This window comes from Triticum urartu, chromosome 1, assembly GCF_003073215.2.
Source record: "Triticum urartu cultivar G1812 chromosome 1, Tu2.1, whole genome shotgun sequence".
Taxonomy (NCBI): Eukaryota; Viridiplantae; Streptophyta; class Magnoliopsida; order Poales; family Poaceae; genus Triticum; species Triticum urartu.
In genome coordinates, this window is record NC_053022.1 from 246,749,230 (window position 1) to 246,771,186 (window position 21,957).

Here is a 21,957-nt window from a genome sequence, read left to right on the forward strand (position 1 = left end):
GCAGTTTTCAGCAGAATTGCCATGGTGTTATTTTCGTGCAGAATAAAAGTTCTCAGAATGACCTGAAAATCAATGGAGAATATTTTTGGAATATATTAAAAAAATACTGGCGAAAGAATCCACGTCAGGGGCCCCACACCCTGTCCACGAGGGTGGGGGCGCGCCTACCCCCTGGGCGCGCCCCCTGCCTCGTGGGCCCCCTGAGGCTCCACCGACCTCAACTCCAACTCCATATATTCACTTTCGGGGAGAAAAAAATCAGAGAGAAGGATTCATCGCATTTTACGATACGAAGCCGCCACCAAGCCATAAACTCTCTCGGGAGGGCTGATCTGGAGTTCGTTCGGGGCTTCGGAGAGGGGAATTTGTCGCCATCGTCATCATTAACCTTCCTCCATCACCAATTTCATGATGCTCATCGCCGTGCGTGAGTAATTCCATCATAGGCTTGCTGCACGATGATGGGTTGGATGAGGTTTATCATGTTATCGAGTTAATTTTGTTAGGGTTTGATCCCTAGTATCCACTATGTTCTGAGATTGATGTTGCTATGACTTTGCTATGCTTAATGCTTGTCGCTAGGGGCCGAGTGCCATGATTTCAGATCTGAACCTATTATGTTTTCATGAATATATGTGAGTTCTTGATCCTATCTTGCAAGTCTATAGTCACCTATTATGTGTTATGATCCGTTAACCCTGAAGTGATAATAATCAGGATACTTACCGGTGATGACCGTAGTTTGAGGAGTTCATGTATTCACTATGTGTTAATGCTTTGGTCTGGTACTCTATTAAAAGGAGGCCTTAATATCCCTTAGTTTCCAATAGGACCCCGCTGCCATGGGAGGGTAGGACAAAAGATGTCATGCAAGTTCTTTTCCATAAGCACATATGACTATATTCGGAATACATGCCTACATTACATTGATGAACTGGAGCTAGTTGTGTGTCACCTTATGTTATAACTATTGCATGAGGAATCGCATCCAAAATAATTATCCATCACTAATCCATTGCCCATGAGCTTTTCATATATTGTTCTTCGCTCATTTACTTTTCCGTTGCTACTATTACAATCACTATAAAACCAAAAATATTACTTTTGCCACCATTACCACTATTATCATATTACTTTGCTACTAAATACTTTGCTGCATATATTAAGTTTCCAGGTGTGGTTGAATTGACAACTCAGCTGCTAATACTTGAGAATATTCTTTGGCTCCCCTTGTGTCGAATCAATAAATTTGGGTTGAATACTCTACCCTCGAAAACTGTTGTGATCCCCTATACTTGTGGGTTATCACTTTGCTACTAAATACTTTGCTACAAATATTAAGTCTTTCAGGTGCGGTTGAATTGACAATTCAACTGCTAATACTTGTGAATATTCTTTGGCTCCCCTTGTGTCGAATCAATAAATTCGGATTGAATACTCTACCCTCAAAAACTGTTGTGATCCCCTATACTTGTGGGTTATCACCTCCTTGGCTTGGGCAAGGGCGCTCTTGAGGGTCTCGACCTCGGCCGCGCCAACTGCACTCATAATCACAGCAGTACATGAATTCAACTCTGAGTTAGCATATTACTATAGATATATGATCAAAACTCTTTAAAAGTACGTGCATACCTTGCGTCTCATCGAACCGCTTATTAATGTGGTCGATTTCATCATCGACCAACTTCAGTTTCCGATTAAGCTCAGAAACCTCCGCGGCCTGGGCGGTCGCCGCCAACAGGGAAGCCTGTCATAAATAAAGAAGTATGTCACCTCTTCCAAATATTATGTGATCCTTTTTTCGGCTTTTCAGCACCAGACAGAGTCTCAGGGGCTACTATCTATATACAGGTATATTTCCTTCATGTGAAAAAGCGTCTAAGAGCATTACGTCGCATACCTCGAAGCCAGTTAACAAGCTAGTGAAGGCCTCATTTAGCCTGCTCTTGGCAGACTGAACCTTCTCTACCACCGCACCCATCAAGGTGTGGTGCTCCTCCACGATGGAAGCACGTCGCATTGCTTCCAGCAGAGTATTCGGCGCCTCCGGATTAGTGTAGGCTGCCGCTGGAGCCGATGCTCCCCTCTCCTCCAAAGGGGGTTGCTCGCCCGATTCCGGAGCCACGTTGGTCTCCGGAATAATGTCTGGCTGGGGGCCGGCCTGGTCAGGGCCCCCGCCATCGGTCGCCATGGGGGTCGCACCCCCCATGTCTTCGGCAGCCGAGGTATTACCCTCGGGTGCCATCTCGCCAGCCTCGCCCACCTCTCCGCGGCCTGGGGAGGTCCTTCGGGACAACACCTCGGTGTCATCCATGATGATTGGCAAAGGGGCTCGCGGGGGTGTCTCGCTCTCTGCCATCTCTGGTGGCAGAGAACTCCCCTCAGATAGTGAAGGGTTGGGGAGGTCGCGTGCAGGGCTGAAATATACACAGTATAATATGTTATATTATAAGAACATAGTGGACCGAAGACATATAATAGATCTTTGGGTACTTACGATCCGGCCAGGGGCTTCACCCTGGGAAGCCTCTTGGGGATGGGTTCGGCCTCTGAATCCGAACCATCCGAGAGGGACATCTTCCCCCTCTTGGGCGCCTCCTCCTCCGGGTCTGTGGAGGCTGCCCTCTTCTTCTTCTTCCCCTTAAGAGGGGAGTCACTTTCCGCCTCCTCCTCCTCTTCGTCTTCATCTCCCTCGTGGGAGGAGGGGATTTCAGTCTCTCCTGACACTGCATCCGAAGGACCCTTGTGGCGGAGGCCGCCCTTGGCCTCTTTGCCATTCTTCTTCTTGGCCTTCTTCTCCGGCGCCTGATAGGGTGCCGGGACCAGCATCTTTGTCAGCTGGGGTTCGGCCGGGTCTTCAGACAGCGGGGCGGGACACTTAATCCGCTCCGCCTTTGCTATCCATCCCTGTACAAGAGACAGAAACTCATTATGTTTGAGGAAACTTATGACCGAATATATATTTGGGAAAATCATACTCACCGGTGTGGCCGGATTCTCGCTGTCGAGACCGATGTCTTCGGTCTCCTTCGACCATGCTTTTTGGGCCTTGAACAACAGCTTCAAGATGTCTTCGTGCGTTCTGCTGAAGAAGTGCTTCAAGGTCCGAGGATCTTCCGGATTGAACTCCCACATGTGAGAGGGCCAGAGTTGACAGGGAAGAATCCGGCAGAAGAGCATCACCTGAATCACGTTAGTGAGACTGGTGTTCTTGCTTATCATGTTTGTGATGCGCTTTTGCAGCATCAACACTTCTGTTGTGGATCCCCAGTCCAGACCCTTAGCGGTCCATGAGGTGAGCCGCATAGGGGGCCCGGATCTGAACTCAGGAGCGGCCGCCCACTTGGCGTCGCGGGGGTTCGGTGATGTAGAACCACTCCTGCTGCCACACCTTGACAGTCTCCACGAAGGCCCCCTTAGGCCAAACAGTGTTGGGGAGCTTGCTCACCATGGCGCCGCCGCAGTCCGCATGCTGCCCATCGACCACCTTCGGCTTCACATTGAAGACCTTGAGCCATAGGCCGAAGTGTGTGTGTGGGGGGGGGTGCGGAGTAGCGCCTCACACACGACGATGAACGCCGAGATGTGAAGGAAGGAATTTGGGGCTAGATCATGGAAATCTAGTTCGTAGTACAATGTGAGGCCCCGGACGAAGGGGTGGAGGGGAAACCCTAAGCCGCGGAGGAAGTGGGGGATGAATACAACCCTTTCGCTGGGCTCCGGGGTGGGGATGACTTGGTTCTTGGCAGGGAGCTTGTGCGCGATATCCGCAGACAAATACCCCGCCTCCTGGAGCTCCTTGACGTCCTTCTCGGTAACGGAGGAGGCCTCCCACTTCCCCTTTGAACGGGATCCAGACATGGCTGGAGAAGCTGGCGGCGGTGGGAAAGATTGAAGTTTGAGCGCTGGAGCTCGAAGATGGGAAAACAGGAGAAGGAAGAAGGCGTGGGGGAAATAAAGGAATATTTATCCTCTTATATAGGCTGTGAATATCAAACGCCCCCCCCCCCCGTCAAAGCCTTAAACTCGCCTGTTCCAAAGGGGTCATGCGAATGGCACGATTACACAAAACCGTATTGATGAGGATCCCGTAATGGGCGGGCACGATCTCTGTTTTGACAAGACATGCCAATAGAGGTTGTGCCTCGAAATGCGAAGCGGGAGATGTAAAAACGGTTCGAAATATTAAGAGGCCGGACGCGACGTTTCGCCGAAAATGTTGTCAGTGGGAAGACACTGTTTTGTTTGGTATCTTACCGTTGTGGCTAGTGGTTGCAACAATTATACAGAGTTGGATTTAATTCTTTTGTTCAGAAGATTGCTTTCTACTCAGGAGGACAAACCCGCCTTGCAATGCCGAAGACAACCCGCGTGTCGAACATATCGTCATTGAAGACTGGTTCAGGGGCTATTGAGGGAGTCCTGGATTAGGGGGTCCTCGAGTGTCCGGGCTATGTGACATGGGTCGGACTGGTGGGCCATGAAGATATAAGGCAGAAGGCCTTCCCGCGTCGGGTAGGACTCTCCTATGCGTGGATTGCAAGATTGGTGTCCGGATATGTAATTTCCTTCCTCTGTAAACCGACTCTATACAACCCTAGGCCCCTCCGGTGTGTATATAAACCGAAGGGTTTAGTCCATTGAGGCTATCAGAATTCATAGAGGCTAGACAGCTAGGATTTAGCCATTACAATCTCAAGGTAGATCAATTCTTGTAACCCCAATACTTATCAAATACAATCAAACAGGACGTAGGGTTTTACCTCCATTAAGAGGGCCCGAACCTGGGTAAACATCGTGTTCCCCTGTCCCTTGTTACCTTCGATCCTCAGACGCATAGTTTGATACCCCTACCTGAGATCGGCCGGTTTTGACACCGACACCAACGGTCGTCGCTCTGTGTCTCCATGGCCGCGGCCTCCCACCTTGTCCGATCTGACAGCCCGCGACCATGGTCCATGTTGGTGGAGACCTGGTCGCCCTCCTCGATGTCGCGCGTCCACACCATGATGCGACCGCCTCCACCACCGCCGCGTTCGGCGCCCCAGCCGAAGCGACCGACACCACGACCGGCCCGGCCCACCCCGAAGCCATCCATGTGGTGGCCGTGGTTCTCCGCTCCTTGATCTGCCATAGCTATTGCGGGGTGAACTCGCGCTTGGTGGAGATGCAGCGACCTGAGCGAAGGACCTGTGGTCTCCCCCACTTTCCCCTCCCACCAGCCTAACGAGGGAGAAACCCTAGGCGGTGCCTCCCAGAAGTGGAGAAGAAGGAGGTCGAGATCTGGAATGGAGGGGGGTGAGGGAGGATTTATCCCCTCCGTAACCCTAGTCGCATGCCCTGTAGCAGGCGGCCCCACCTGGACCGGGCTCGCCCCACCTCTTGGTCCCGCCATGGCGTGTGTCGCGAGTGTAGGCCCGAGTACCCCCAGGGTCAAAAGTCCGTTGCGGTACATGGGACGAGCTGAGCGGTACATGAACGCGCCCCACGACCACCGTCTCCGACGCATCAGCGTCAGCTCACGTTGATGGTGGCAGAGATCGGTGACCATGGTCGGCGTGAGGGGAGGGAGAGGAGAGGGATGTCAGGAAAGCCATCCTTTCCTATTAAAAATATTGATTTCATAGATCTCACCACACAAGTCATATCACCGCCCGGGACAGTGCACATAGGGGTTGTTTGGTTTCTGACTAACTTAGCCAAAGATTGCCACAACTAAGGTTAGGCAAATTTGACCAACTTAGGTGTCACGCCTGGGGCTAGACCCCTGACCAGCGCGGGCGGCATCGAACAGGCGGGCCCAGGCAACAACGAGCCAGGCAAGGGAGGGAACGAATATTTCCCAGAAGGCCGTGACTGATTGGGTGAGCTGGCTGTGGGTGCGTGCGTGGGTGGAGTGGAGCATATATGCCCAACGGGTGTGAGCCAGAGAGGCATCGATTGTAACCTAAAACAAACTGACGAGAAGAGTTGTCCTCTCTCTCGCTCTCTTAATACTTATCTCCTCCTCCTCTACCTATCGCTGTTCTTCCCCTCCTTCTTTCCTCGATCCAATCTAGTCGCTGAGGTACGTTACAACTTGGTATCAGAGGTCAGTCGATCTGGAGACAGCGTACCCGAAACCGCGCTACACCACCAAGCAGGCAAGCAAGACGGCGGCGATGGAGGAGCAGTTGGCCGCGCTCATCAAGTCCTTCAACGACAGCCGGGCGGCGACGGATGCGAGGCTGGATGCGATCCAGACCTCCCTGGAGCTGTGGCGGCCAGCCGTGACGCACATCCAACATCAAGTCAATGAGCTGCGGTAGCAAGTCGAGCGCATCGCGATCCACCCAGTGTTGGCAGCGACGCCCCCTGATCCAGATCCGGCTCTGGAGGGCGACGCGGTGGGGCACAGGGCTTCGTCCTCGACACGAACCAGCCTGGGGCTCCACGGGCCCGATGGCCACGGTGAGATCCACAACTCCGGGGGACAGGTTCACGGGGTGGTCACCACCCTAGAACCGCCTCCGGTCAACAGTGCGTCTCACTCCCGAAATTTTCCCCATGTTCAGTCTGGTCTCGATCTGGTAGAACAAGGGCGGGGAACGGAGAGTAGAGGGTACCAACCGGGAGGACATGTCAATTGGGCTCTACCCAAGGTGGATTTTCCCCCATTCGATGGGGATAACCCACAGTTCTGGAGATCTCATTGTGAGAAGTATTTTGAAGTATATGGGGTTCAATCTGAGTTGTGGGTTCGCTTGGCTACTCTTCACTTCTCGGGCAACGCAGCTTGGTGGCTGCAGTTGTAGGAGGCGAAGAACACGAACCTTACTTGGGAGGATCTGTGCTCGGGGTTGTGTGATAAGTTTGGGAGGGAGCAGTATCAAGCCCATATCTGCCGGTTTAACATGTTGCGGCAGAAGGGTAGTGTTGGGGAGTACATGAACAAATTTGAGGAGTTAATGCACCAAATCTTAGCTCACAATTTGGGTTTCGATTCTGTGTACTTTACTACGCAATTTCTCGAAGGGCTCCGGCACGACATTCGCGCTGGAGTCATGTTGCATCAGCCCAAGGATCTAGATACTGCCTTCTCTTTGGCTTCTATGCAGGAAGAACTCTTGGAGGCGTTGCCGCGTGGGAATTTCAGACGCCAAGACCCAGCACCTTCCCCCAGGCCAGCGGCACGGCCTCTCCTCGCAATGAGGGCTCCTCCGGCGCGCCCCTTGCCGCAGGTGCCACCTGCGGCCGCGGAAGATCGTCGGGCCTTGGACGCAGCCAATGCTCCTGATCGGGCGGCTCGTGGAGAGGATAGCGTCGCAGCGCTGTGAAATTACAGGTGCACACGCGGTCTGTGTTTCAAGTGTGGCGAAAGATGGGGATAAGGACATCAATGTGCTCCTACGGTCCAATTGCATGTGGTCGAGGAACTTCTAGAGCTGCTGCAAGCAGAACAAGCAGTGCCACTCAACCAGGCAGAGGATTTAGATGAAGAAATTCTCATGTCCATATCCAAGGTAGCAACGACTGGGCAAACAACGCCACACACGATTCGCTTATTGGGAGAAGTGGCTGGGCTCGAAGTTCTAATTCTGGTGGACTCAGGTAGTTCGCACAGCTTCATGAGCACGGCGGTGGCTGCACATATGGCCACTCAGATCAGGCCTGTTGAGCAGGTATTCATGAAGATCGCTGATGGGGGTACCTTGCTCTGCTCGGGTGGGTGCCAGGCTGCAAGTGGTGCACACAAGGTCAGGAGTTTCAGACGGATTTGCGAGTTCTCTCATTGGGCTGCTACGACATGGTAGTGGGCATGGATTGGCTAGTCCAGTGCGGACCAATGTGGGTGGATTGGGCAGATAAGGTCCTCCAATTCCAGCACAACGGAAACAACATCCGGCTGCACGGGGTCCAGAACAACTTGTCAAAGGTCGAGCCAATCTCAGCGATGGAATTGCACAAGTTGGAGCAGAACAATGGTGTGGCTCATGTGGTGGTGCTCTATGCGACGACAGAAGGACAGAAAGAGCAAGACTTGCCATCAGAAATTGTCGAGCTCTTGGACCAATTTTCCTTGGTGTTCTCGGAACCAAAAACTCTTCCTCGGCATAGGCCCTGGGACCACACCATCCCACTGATTCCAGGCGCGAAACCAATGAACATAAGACCCTACAGATATACCCCATAGCAGAAGACAGAGATTGAACAGCAAGTTAAAGAGATGCTGGCAGCCGGGTTGATTGTTCCAAGCTGCAGCCCCTTCGCATCCCCAGTATTATTGGTGAAGAAGAAAGATCTTACTTGGAGGTTTTGCGTGGATTTCCGGCATCTCAATGCTATCACAATCCATAACTCATATCCTCTGCCCATTATAGACGAGTTGCTGGACGAATTGTGTGGGTCTAGTTGGTTTTCCAAACTGGATTTACGGGCAGGATACCACCAAATACGGCTTGTGGAAGAGGATGAAGCAAAGACAGCCTTCAGAACGCATAATGGCCACTACCAGTTCCGGGTACTGCCTTATGGAGTGTCAGATGGCCCGGGTACCTTTCAGAATGGCATGAACATGTGTTCTCACCCCTTTTGAGACACGGGGTTTTGGTCTTCATGGATGACATTTTGGTGCACTCGAAAACCCTCAAAGCACACATCCGGCTGCTCAGGCAAGTGTTGACGCTTCTCCGTGACAACGCTCTTCATGCTAAGCGCTCCAAATGCGAGTTTGCGCAAAGGCAGGTTAAGTACTTGGGACACTGTATCAGCGAACAAGGGGTAGCCACCCTCGATGAACATGTGTAGGAAGTTCAGACATGGGAGCAACCAACATCAGTCAAGCAGTTGAGGGGGTTCTTGGGTCTGGCTGGTTACTACCGCAAATTCGTTCGCAATTTTGGTGTGCTCAGTAGTCCCCTCACGGACATGCTTAAGAAGAATGTACTCTTTGTCTGGACGCCAACGGCCGAAGCAGCTTTTTGTGCCCTGAAGAAAGCCTTGGTAGAAGCCCCGGTCCTCGCATTACCAGATTTCCGAAAAGAGTTTGTGATTGAAACAGATGCAAGTGCAGTTGGCATCGGTGCGGTTCTCATGCAGGAGGGGCACCCCGTTGCTTACCTCAGCAAGGCGTTGTCGCCGCGAAATTTGGGACTCTCGGCTTATGAGAAGGAGTGTCTTGCGTTGTTGCTCGCGGTGGACAAGTGGAGGCCTTACCTGCAGCACTCAGAATTCTTGATCAGAACAGACCAACGCAGCCTGTTGAACCTGACAGATCAACGCCTTAACACCCCCATTCAGCAGCGGGCGTTCACCAAGCTAGTAGGCCTCCAATTCAGGATTCAGTACAAGCCTGGGATATCGAACAAGGCAGCGGATGCTTTATCTCGCCGAGTGCCGGATGCCAACACAGAACTAGCGGCAATTTCGCTCTGCAAGCCGGCCTGGCTGGAAGCGATCACTAATAGCTACCAGCAGGACCCCGCAGCGCAACAGTTGCTGACTCGTCTGGCCCTCATGGCGAGCAAGGATGATGAGGAATTCGCCCTTCAGGATGGGGTAATACGCTTTCAGAAACACATCTGGATTGGCGACAACGGGGAGATCCAGACATCGCTGATCCGGGCACTTCACGACAGTGCCACCGGGGGGCACTCTGGCTTTCACGCCACCTACAACAGAGTTAAACGCCTCTTCTTTTGGAAGGGCATGAAGGGAATGGTGCAGCAGTTTGTTCGGAGCTGCGCTATCTGCCAGCAAGCAAAAAATGATCGCGTCTCTCCAGCCGGTCTACTCCAGCCCCTGCCAATTCCCAAGCAGCTGTGGGCAGTGGTGTCACTAGACTTCATTGAAGGACTGCCCAAGTCAGGGGGATACGATGTGATCCTAGTGGTGGTTGACAAGTTCTTCAAATACGCGCATTTCGTTCCAATGAAGCACCCCTTTACAGCTCTGACCGTGGCCACCATTTACATGCAAAACATCTTCTGTCTTCATGGACTACCCTTGGCACTCATCTCCGACCGGGACAGGATATTCACAAGCACTCTGTGGCAAGAACTGTTCACCCTCTCGAAGACGCAGCTCCGGATGAGTTCATCCTACCACCCCCAGACCGATGGCCAGACCGAGCGAGTGAACCAGTGCTTGGAGACCTATCTCCGATGTGCCGTTCATTCATGCCCCGCTAATTGGATCAAATGGCTGTTCTTGGTAGAATATTGGTACAACACTACCTACCACTCGGCTCTGGGAAGAACACCGTATGAAGTGCTCTATGGGACGCTGCCACGAGAATTTGGGGTTGCACAAGTTGACGAGAGCTCGGTTCCTGATTTGACAGCGTGGCTGCAAGAGCGAGAAGTTATGAGGGAATTGCTGCAGCAACAGTTGAAGAGAGCGCAAGATCGTATGAAAAAGCAAGCAGACAAGCACCGTACGGACAAAGAATTTCAGGTGGGTGAGATGGTCTACCTCCGACTACAACCATTCATCCAAACTTCTTTGGCCCAAAGGCCATACTAGAAGCTGACGTTCCGATACTATGGACCATTCAAGATCGAGGCTCGCATTGGCGTCGTGGCGTACCGATTGGCATTGTCGGAGTCCAGCAAAATTCACAATGTGGTGCATGTCTCTCAGCTGAAGCGTGCGCTGGGGGCCAGCGAGAGCGCAGACAAGCAGCTTCCGCCCTCCAATGACGTCCTCCATGCACTCCATGTGCCACTTCAGGTAACTGATCAGCGTACTGTGCAGGTCCAAGGGAAGGCTGTGGAGCGGGTGCTCGTGCAGTGGCACGTTCTGCCTCGCTCGCTCTCTACATGGGAGGATCCTGAGCTTCTTCTCCTCCGTTTCTCTACTACACTGCCTTGGGGACAAGTCGGACTTCAAGGGGGGGGGGGAATGTCATGCCTGGGGCTGGACCCCTGACCAGCGCGGGCGGCATCGAACAGGCGGGCCCAGGCGACAGCGAGCCAGGCAAGGGAGGGAACGAATATTTCCCAGAAGGCCGTGACTGATTGGGTGAGCTGGCTGTGGGTACGTGCGTGGGTGGAGTGGAGCATATATGCCCAGCGGGTGTGAGCCAGAGAGGCATCGATTGTAACCTGAAACAAACTGACGAGAAGAGTTGTCCTCTCTCTCACTCTCTTAATACTTATCTCCTCCTCCTCTACCTACCGTTGTTCTTCCCCTCCTTGCCCCGATCTAATCTAGTCGCTGAGGTACGTTACATTAGATGAGTGTTTGGTTCAAGTCACATCTTAGGCAAGCCACATTTAGACCCCACATGGCATACACACAAAAAGCATGGCAAGATTCCCTTAAGCTTGTCAACTTGTGGCTCTCATTTTGATGAACTAACCTTAGACAAGTTTAGCAAAAATGTGTGACAAAGTGTGTCAATACTAGTCCTAAAACCAAACATCCCCATAATCTACTCAATCCACCCCGCTCCGAATCCGTGCGACCGCACCGGTGGCACACACGGCAAAGCTTCCCGGCCCTCGTCGACGGATCACGACCGATCAATACGCGGGCGGCACGAAAGCGTGGGCATCATGGCAGCGTCCGTATAGCACGCGCGCGTCCCAGCTGCAGGTAGCACATGTACTACTAGTAGTAGGCGGCAAAAGTCAGAGCGCGCGGGGCGAGTGCGATGCACGCATGGAGGACCTCCATTATTTTTGTTGCTTTCGCCCCACACCCGGCCGTAAGCAGACCCATGTACCGGTCGATCAGCTAGTGCTGTTTCTAGGCATTGTACCTGTCGAACCATCGGGTGCGTGGCAGCTCGGCCCGGGGGCTGTAATGTGCTGTATGCGTGACTACGTACGTGCTTATCTTGTACTGTAACACGGCCGTGACAGTCGACCAAGCCGGCCGGTCCAGGCTATAGTAATTGGGTTTGGAGCGCCGTCCATGCCAAGACATCTCAGCCTTATCGTCCTCCAGCCTGCACGACAGATATATCATCAACGTCGGTTTCGTGAGCCGCTCGACGTCGGTTCGTCATCGGTCTAACATACTGTACACGCTAAGAATTCGGACAAAAAACAGTCAGCTATTGTGGACCATCGTGAATGAATGATTTGGCTAATGTAGCAAGTACCGCTGCCCATTTCACCAGCAGTAACTCTCCCTTTTTTTAGTCCCGCTGCCCATACACATGATTTTTTTTTGCGGGGTGCCCATACACATGAATTAATAGGCTAAAGAGTAGTGGTAGAGTGTATGCAAACATTTTTTTATCTGCACTCCCCCCGTCCAATTTTATTAGGCCTCTTTATTTTGAGCCGAACTTTGAGCATAAATTTAACTAATAATTATATAAACTACATGTCACAAAAACTATACTTTATACAGAGTATATTTTTAGTTAAATATATGGTCAAATTTGGACCAAAATACAAGAGGGCCTAATAAACCCGGACGGAGATAGTACTACTACCCCATTTCCGGTTTATAAAGCTTAGGTGGTGTTTGGTTTTCTAGTCCTAGGACTTTTTCTAGTTCCTAGGACTTTTTAAAAAAAACTCTTAAGGAGGTGCTTCTAAGGACTTTTAGCAAAAAGTCGCAAAAAAGTCCCACCCTATTTGGTTTGCTAAGGACTTTTTCTAGTCCCAACACAAAAAAGTCCCTAGAACCAAACACCCCCTTAGTATCTCAAAACTCTCGTTTTCTCATTTTATAAGTCATATTTCTATTGCTGCACATCACACACTCAGATATTGAGGTGCATTAAATCACTGCATGCAAGAATTAAAAGAAAACTCACTAAGGCCTCCTTTGGTTTAGAGGAATTTCATAGGAATTCTAGAGGATAGGATTCTTATAGGATTTTTTTCCTTTAGAGCCCTTTGATTCATAGGAATGGATTCCTATTCCTACATAGGATTGGTTCCTATCCTCCATATTTCATAGAAAAATAAAAAAGAGCCTAGACTCAATGGGAAAATTCTTTTGGTGTCAACCAAATGATATCTTGTTTCCTATTCCTACTTATAAGATTTGAGATACATGTCATCTCATTTCCTACAAGATTCCTATTCCTATGATAATCCTATCTTATGAACCAAAAGAGGCCATACATGTAGTAAAAGTTTTAGTCATTTATTGGTCATGCATGCATGCATTGCAATTAATGCATTGGTTCACACAATTGTTTGATGAAAACGAGCGCATTAATTGAGTATTTTTGCAAAATATCAAAATTATTCCATCATTCATTATCTATCCTTGGTGAGATGTTTGAGTTGAGCCATATAAATCAGAAAGGATGAAGTATGTATGTAGACACATTTGTTCATCTTTCTTCTTTTAAAAATAAAAATAAAAAAATAAATGCTTGTGGCAATGTTTGCCTAGAAGATAGATAACACGTTCATCGAAATAAGATAGAGTACACGTCCACCAAACCACTAGCTCAACTGACAAGTGGGTCCCACAGGACAGGCAGCCTCCCATTCCATCGCCACATCGACCCCCGCTTGTCACTAGCCGAGCCGAGCCGAGCAGAGCAGCGGCAGGAGTAGACTGACCGGTAGTTGTGCCGCGCCTGCGTCGCGGAGCGCCCACTTCCTGCATAAAAAACCCTCTCTCCTCCGAGTCTCCATTTGCAATAGTACAATACACCGTTCCCAGACACGCAAGATCGTTCGGGGTTTCCCACGGTCAAACAAGAAGGCGCCGCCCCCGGAAAATCTCCCACCACTCCCCGGCTGAGCGAGCGAGCGAGCGAGCGACCGGCGGCGGAGCATGGAGGCCAGGTACGCGGAGCTGCGACGCGCGGTGGAGGAGACGCCGGCGGTGGACGCGCACGCGCACAACCTCGTCGACACGGCCTCCTCCCTCCCCTTCCTCCGCTGCTTCTCCGAGGCCGACGGCGACGCGCTCGCCTTCGCTCCTCACTCCCTCTCCTTCAAGGTACTACTGTACTACGGTAACCGACTGACTGACCACACGCACGCTTGCTTCGCTTCACGCCGCCGCTGTGCTTATCCACTCCCCGGCTGGCCATCCTCCACCGCGCCGTCTTGCTTGCATCCTGCTCGAGATCGCAACATTTTCTTTTTCCAAAGTCAGTGGAGTGTGTGCTAGATTGTGTCGGCCATAGAGTAGTTAGGTGTACTTTGGCCTGTCTTATCAGGGTCCTATACGTGTTGACGGGTTGATTTACAAATAGGCCATGTGCTCTAAAATTTTGTCGCTCTTTCAAGATGGGCCCAAATCGATATGAGCCCTTACATTCACATGATCCCATGGCTAATAGTATTACTTTTACCTCTTGTGGGGGTAAGATGTTGTCAATGATTATGTAGGGCTACTATGGACTTTCCATTTGGCAAATAAGGAGGTAAATTATAGTGCCATTAAAACATGGAGGAAAATAAGGAAATGTATCATTCTAGTCAATGTTATCATTGCTTTCAAATCTTGGTTTGGTCATTCCACTAGATCATGCACTTTTTTTTTAACACGGATCATGCACTGTTTACATATATGATGCGGCATATATGTAGAAAATGCGCATGAATATACCATGCACGTGTTTAGAGAAACTATACATAAATATGTGGATTATATATTAATCACGTAAATAATATAGAGAAACTATATTTTTGACATTCGAAACATGTACGCATATAAACTATCATTAGACATACTTAAGTACAAACAGTATACTAAAATTTAAATATTTAAGTGGCATATCGCATGATTTTTATTCTAAATAAGACCGCGGGATGTTGTAAGATTAAGAAAACACATACTTCAAGCATAGCTGGTGGTTTTGGAGGGCACATGATAATGAGTCCATATTTAGTTATTTAATGTCTATAATGACACCATGTTCGATCCGTTAGTTACTACTGACTGGGCAGAATATGCGGATGAATGAGTTCGTCTTTTTTCCTTTAACTGGTGGCACGGCAGAGATCGCCAGCTTTATGCCTGCTTTGGCCAATCGCCATTGTATGGTGGGGTGCAGTGCGGTGGGGTGCAGTAGACCTTTTGCTCCGTCTCTTTGCCCTGCTGTGAGGTCCATTCCATGGATGGGCGTGTGTGCTTTTAATGGCACGCTGCTGGACCCATGGGAGGTGCTGGGGTTATTTGGCATGCTTCTTGCTTCTCAGCTTAAGATGTTCACGCCGTCATGTGATGTGGGCCATCTGTTCAGTGCTCTGTCCATCTCTTACGTGCCAGTAACTTTTCTGTGGTTCCAATTTCCAAATGCTGCTCTTCTGTCTAGAAATAGGAATACTGTTCCATGTTGCTTATTCCACAATTATTGCATGGTATCTAAGGATAGATTTTCAGCAACTCATGACATCCTTGAAATATCATTGAATGCAGAGAAGCATCAAGGACATCGCCGCATTGTACGGCTGTGAAGCCTCGCTTGACAAGGTGGAAGAGTTCAGAAAGGCCCAAGGGTTGTCGTCTATCAGCTCAAAATGCTTCCAAGCTGCCAATATATCCGCGATCCTCGTGGACGATGGCCTAGCATTTGATAAAATGCTTGAGCTGGAAGCCCACAAGGAATTTGTTCCCACAGTTGGCAGAGTTCTGAGAATCGAATGGCTGGCGGAGACGATTATTAACGACGTGAGTCTCCCTCTCTCGAGTCAATGATAAAGGGTTTTTGGGCCACCCTTGCAATAACTAGATTATGATTCAGTTGTATGTTGACGTATTTCCTTTGCAGTTGCTAACTTATTCTAATATACTGTATCAAGGTAAAGATTATGATTCAGTTCTATGCTGACGTATTTCCTTTGCAGTTGCTAACTTATTCTAATATACTGTATCAAGGTAAAGATTATGATTAGCTAGTGATGAAATTAGTTACTTCTTTCAGGATTCATTCAGTGGATCAAGCTGGACGTTGGACTCATTCACTGAAACTTTTGTGGCTAAGCTCAAATCATATCCTCCAGAATTTTTTATTTGGGACAAACTGGTTGTTTTTTTCTGTTTGTTCTTTCAACTACATGGACATCCTTGACTAATTTCTCACAGTTGCCAGCAAAATTGTTGGGTTGAAAAGCATTGCTGCATACAGAAGTGGCTTAGAGATTGATCCATGTGTTAGCAAGACAGATGCAGAGGATGGTCTTCGTAAGGAGCTAACAGGTGAACATATTTTCTCTACTGGGAGGGAGAAATGTGTAAACAGATAAAACATGTAACCTATGATTTTAAGATCTATTTTCTGCTTATACTCCATACTTTTCAGGGCAAAGACCTCTTCGGATTACAAATAAGAGCCTCATCGACTATCTATTTACTCGTAGTCTTGATATTGCTGTGCAGTGTCACTTACCAATGCAGATTCACACAGGGTAATGACTGGCATTTTAGATTTTGTGAAAGCACTTTCCTGTCTGGTCATGTCAATATCTCAAGTATATACATGTTCTACACAATTTCAGCTTTGGAGATAAAGACCTGGACTTGCGGAAGTGCAATCCTCTACATCTCCGTGCTGTTCTTGAGGATGAAAGATTCACCAAGTGTCAGTTAGTCCTTTTACATGCTTCTTATCCATATTCTAAGGAAGCATCCTATCTTGCATCTGTTTACTCCCAGGTTGGAGCCTCGTCTTTGTGCATTTATTCACCTATTCAGTTTTGATTTATGTTAATCATCATACACAATCCGCAAACAGGTCTATCTTGATTTTGGTTTGGCAATTCCAAAACTAAGTGTTCAAGGAATGGTCTCATCACTTAAAGAGCTTCTGGAGCTAGCTCCCATAAACAAGGTACCATATCCGTCATATGGATAATTATTTATATAGAATCTGAAGAAGTTATTAATATGAAAACAGATTTTGCTTTTCCATGGTGCAGAAAAACTGAACTAATTAATATTCTCCACAACTCAATAACGTATTATCCTCCACTGTGCCACCACATCTACGTTTTTGCCATAGTACTCCTTCCAGTGACAAAGATTGCTATTGTGGACACTGACGTGATCTCCATAACTCTACATTGATAATGCAGTTTACTGATAAGATTTAGTAACATTATAATATTACAAAAATACTTCCTCAGATGAATATACTCATATATTTGTTTTCATATGTTCATTTGGAGACCCTCAATAGTCATAGAGATATCAATAGCCAAAGTCAAGAAAGTTTGACTGCACGTATCCCAAAATGTCACTTTCTTTACTGGAAGGAGACCATTAGACACAGAGATTACTACACACGTACGTCCATGTTCTTGAACGAAAAATTACAGCACACATGGTCCCAGATTCCAGGTCCGAGCAGTATTCGTTGCTTAATATAGATTACTGTTGACTTTATTTTAGGTTTGAGAATCTCTCTCTTATTTTTGCTCTTCCAATGCATCTGATTTACTATCTTGTTTGAAATAGTTACTCTTCAATTTCCTCTCTAATAGCACTCTTGATGTATGTCTCATTGTCAGTCACATATGTTCATTCTCAGTTTCTTTTGCTTCTGGAGATACTATGCACATGATATTTTTATTTGTTAATTGTTAACCATTGGCAGGTCATGTTTAGTTCAGATGGATATGCTTTTCCGGAGACATACTATCTAGGTACAATAATCAGTTTTAACCCTTTCATAAGATGATGAGAGATCATTGTACGTCAGTACAAACGTTAGCTATATTATCATAAATGAAGTAGTTTAAATAGTATCCTCTCATAGTAGGAAAACAAACTTTTGGACCAATATAAAAATACAAAAGAACAGACAGATTTGGCACAAGATCTAGACCTTCAGATATACTACCTCTGTTCCAAAACATGATTTCCTAAAAATTGTACAGTCAACCCTTTCTATCTTTGACAACTAATTAACAAAAGGTTGTTTAGTTCATGAAAAAATAATTTCAATTTTTTTACTAACATATGTCATATGAAAAATAGCGTCGAAGTTACATCTTGAAGACTGCGGCATGTATTTTGTAGTGGAGGGAGTATATAAATAAGTAGTGCACATAAGGAAAGTTATCTGAAAACCACACAAGCGTGTCCATTTAGTTGTTGATTTTAAGTGATAATATATAGTTTGTACTGATTTGCAGGATCCAGGAGGGCACGTGATGTTGTTTACCGTGTCCTATCAGCTGCATGTGAAGATGGTGATCTTAGCATTCAGGAAGCTATAGATGCAGTTGAGGACATCTTTAGAAGAAATGCATCGGATCTGTACAAGTTGAACGTTGCCAATGGGTCAATTCACCAGAAAACGATAGCTGACAATAGGATAGCATCATCTTGTGTTGAGCAAGATGTGCTTTTTGTTCGCATCGTCTGGAATGATGCTTCAGGCCAACATAGATGCCGCGTAAGCACATGCTGCATTGTTTACATTATGGATGTAGTTTTCTCACAATCTCACTGATCATTTCTCTCTTTTTTCGTGGACCAAAAATTCTCTTTTAGAAAATTGTCTTAAATAAACTACCAAGTAGACACAATAGTTAGCATGAACTTTGTTTGAAGATTGCATACAAGTTGTTCCGTTTCAGTAGATGGTCAACTTGGCATGTATAAAACTACTGATAATTGCATGGTGTTGACTGTGTTGACGGTCAGTTCACCCACCTGAACAACGGCATTGTTTTTAGAATTGCTAATACCAATCCAATTTTGAGAAAATAGAACTTCACTTTCAGGTTGTCCCAGCCGGAAGGTTTTATGAGATTGCAAGGAATAAGGGTGTCGGCCTGACTTTTGCATCAATGGGAATGACTTCCTTCTGTGACGGCCCAGCTGATGGAACAAACCTTACTGGTGTAGGCGAGATCAGGCTTATGCCAGATATGTCAACACTTTTGAGACTCCCATGGTAAAGTTAATTCATTTAACGCTTGCTCTGTACTTTGTATCGGACCATCCCTTAGAATCCCATAACTTAGTATTGTACGTATATGAATAGTTTCTTGTTTGTTAACAGTAGGTCAATTCTCTGAACTTATTAAGGCATCATTGAACTAATGATAGTGTACTCACATTGCAAGGTCAACACGTGAGGAAATGGTGATAGCTGACATGCAAATTAGGCCTGGAGAAGCCTGGGAATACTGTCCTAGATATGCCTTAAGGAAAGTCACAAAAGTTCTGCTGGATGAATTCAATGTGGTAAGAATAAACCCAGAATTTTGCCTACATAACTTTGTGACGATCATTTTTGTCTCATGAGTTCTGTATGTGGACTAGTTTTTGTATTTATGCTTAGTTGTTTGTTTTTTGTAGACAATGAAGGCAGGTTTTGAGAATGAATTTTATCTCCGCAGAAAATTAGTAAGGTAGCTTTTCCTGACTCTGCAAAATAAATTATGCTAAAGGCCATGTTTTTCTCTATGTGACCCAAATCTAAAAACTCTACAGTGAGGGACATGAGCGTTGGGTTCCATATGATAATAGCAGTTACTGCTCAACCTCATCATTTGATGGTGCCTCATCTATACTACAAGAAGTGTATTCTTCTCTTAAAGTGGCAAATATTGTGGTTGAGCAGGTAAGACGTTATTTTACCACCAAAAAGATGTCAAAACTCATGATGTTACATATCAAACTGTTTACCTTTTTGATTATATGTCATGACTTACTGATCGATCGTTTTTTCCATGTTTACATCCACTTTCTTGCTCAAAAAATATAAAAGCTGCATGCCGAAGCTGGAAAAGGGCAGTTCGAGGTTGCCTTGAAGTATGTCCTGTGCACTCTTGCTGCTGACAATTTGATATATGCTCGTGAGATTATTAAATCTGTTGCTCGAAAGCATGGGTTGATAGCAACGTTTCTTCCAAAGTAAGTCAATGGATCTACACTCTGTTTTTACATTAGCATGCTTTATAGTTGGAAGTTTATTGCGTACACTGTTTTGTGTTAACAGCAAATCATACATGAACACCAGACAGTGTATCCAGACAACATTACTGGCTTGTGAAAGAATTGAATATTTACTTGGAAGATTAGAAGAAAACTGAAATGAGCTAGAGTTGATCAAATAAAACTTCCAGTTGCTGATATTCCTATGTTATACTCTGATGCATCATGTAAATATTAGGTTTTAGCAGTACCAGATCACCAAACATGTGTGATTTGAAAAAAAAAATTGTCAATCAAGTTAAACTTGCCTTTCTGGTAGCTGATGATTTGTTCTGCTGGACACAGACCTGACCTGAATGATATTGGATCGGGCTCCCATGTGCATCTGAGTTTATGGAAGAATGATCAGAATGTTTTTATGGGATCAAATGAATACATCCACTATGGAATGTCAAACGTTGGAGAACAGTTCCTTGCTGGAGTATACCATCATCTTCCATCAATCTTGGCATTTACTGCTCCTCACCCTAACAGGTAACATCTTCCAGAAAAGCTTCCAAGAATACGCCTTAGTTCGATAATAACTTTGATAACTCATTTTGGTACTTGTTTTCTTGCATACTCTCTGGTACTTAGAGGATGTCAACGTATTTTTATTATCTTGAATCTGGATAACACAGTTTGCTACTTGTTGGAGAAATGCCAGAACATCAAAGTAGCCATTTTAACGATCGTCATTATTGGCTTCTCTATATGTAGCTACGATCGAATTCAGCCAAATACATGGAGTGGAGCTTACCTATGCTGGGGGAAAGAAAACCGGGAGGCTCCATTGAGAACCGCATGCCCACCTGGTGTGCCTCTCGACATGGTCAGCAACTTCGAAATTAAATCATTTGATGGGTGCGCAAATCCACACTTGGGGCTTGCTGCTATTGTCGCTGCTGGGATTGATGGACTTAGGAAAGGCCTTAAGTTGCCTGAACCAATTGGTATGAAAAGAATTTCATTGCTTGACCTTTTTACCTTACTCTCATGCATTACTCATATTTGTCGTCCTACCATGTCTGAAAATGCCCTAGGAACATATTGAGCATGTGCGGTGATCCTTGCAGGAACATGTACACCATGATAGAAAGTTGTCGAAAAACACATCTAAAGGTCCTGAAAATTCTGGGAAAAACCATCATGACATAGACACAATGCACATGTATTATGCCCACATAATATCAAATCAAAATGAAATTCCTAGCTTGATAAAAGGAAAGCCACATCAGGCTAGTACTATTCAGTCAGATTTGTCATCTTTGTTTGTTGAGCTGCGAGTCAACTGGATGAGATTTTGAGACATGGTAGATGCTGTGTCAATGTAGTGAGAAGAAGTCGGAGTTCTTCATTATCGTTAAAACTGCTAATCAATAATCTAACACATTACTATACCTTATGTGCCTAATGGATCCGGTATGCCCCTAAAAATGTTATGTTATATGTCTGGAATTAGATTATTTTATTGTAACTTTTTTTCTGCCGACTAGCTTTTGGTTTCCTCAGAGACTGTCTGCAAATGTCACATGTGTCTTGTGTCTCTTCCAGAATCAAATCCTGCAGATTATGCTACCAAACTTAAAAGGCTACCACAGGACCTTCTGGAATCTGTAGAATCACTTGCTGCAGACAAAACTTTGCATGAGCTAATCGGCGATAAGCTTATTACAGCCATTATCGCTGTGCGCAAGGTTAGTACTCGTAAGTTACTCCCTCCGACCTATAGTAAGTGTCGTGGTTTAGTTCAAATTTGTGAACTAAAACCACGACACTTATTATGGATTGGAGGGAGTATTATTTTTCTTCACATGATATAACTCGACAGAATTTTCAGAAATATAATGAAAGCACGAGCGTGGCTAACATCTTTGGTTCTATCTTTTTGCAGGCTGAGATTGATCACTACTCGAAGAACCCTGGGGCATTTGGCGATCTCATTCACCGTTACTAAGACAGAATACTTGTCTCAAGACCACTTTCTCGTTAAGCCGACAAATAATGTTGCCCATGAATTACTGATTCTCATCACTGGATTTGCAGTCGTTGGTGTTTTTTCAGTTAATAATAAAGTGCTTTTAGAATATGAAATCTGTCATTGGACATTCTTTTTTT

The 21,957-nt window shown here is 46.7% G+C and overlaps 1 protein-coding gene across 1 annotated transcript; it reads left to right on the top strand.

Annotated features, from left to right (window-relative positions):
• The first annotated feature begins 13,528 nt into the window (after positions 1-13,528).
• On the top strand, positions 13,529-21,928 carry LOC125555663 (protein fluG). The gene is made up of 18 exons (XM_048718543.1): positions 13,529-13,902; positions 15,331-15,582; positions 15,836-15,903; positions 15,995-16,110; positions 16,214-16,319; positions 16,410-16,566; positions 16,646-16,741; positions 17,507-17,555; positions 18,048-18,310; positions 18,642-18,814; positions 18,987-19,107; positions 19,222-19,274; positions 19,357-19,486; positions 19,634-19,779; positions 20,146-20,334; positions 20,560-20,792; positions 21,394-21,536; positions 21,734-21,928. The coding sequence occupies exons 1-18, from the start codon at positions 13,735-13,737 to the stop codon at positions 21,794-21,796; spliced, it is 2,526 nt and encodes an 841-aa protein (XP_048574500.1). The 5' UTR covers positions 13,529-13,734; the 3' UTR covers positions 21,797-21,928.
• Positions 21,929-21,957: the final 29 nt, after the last annotated feature.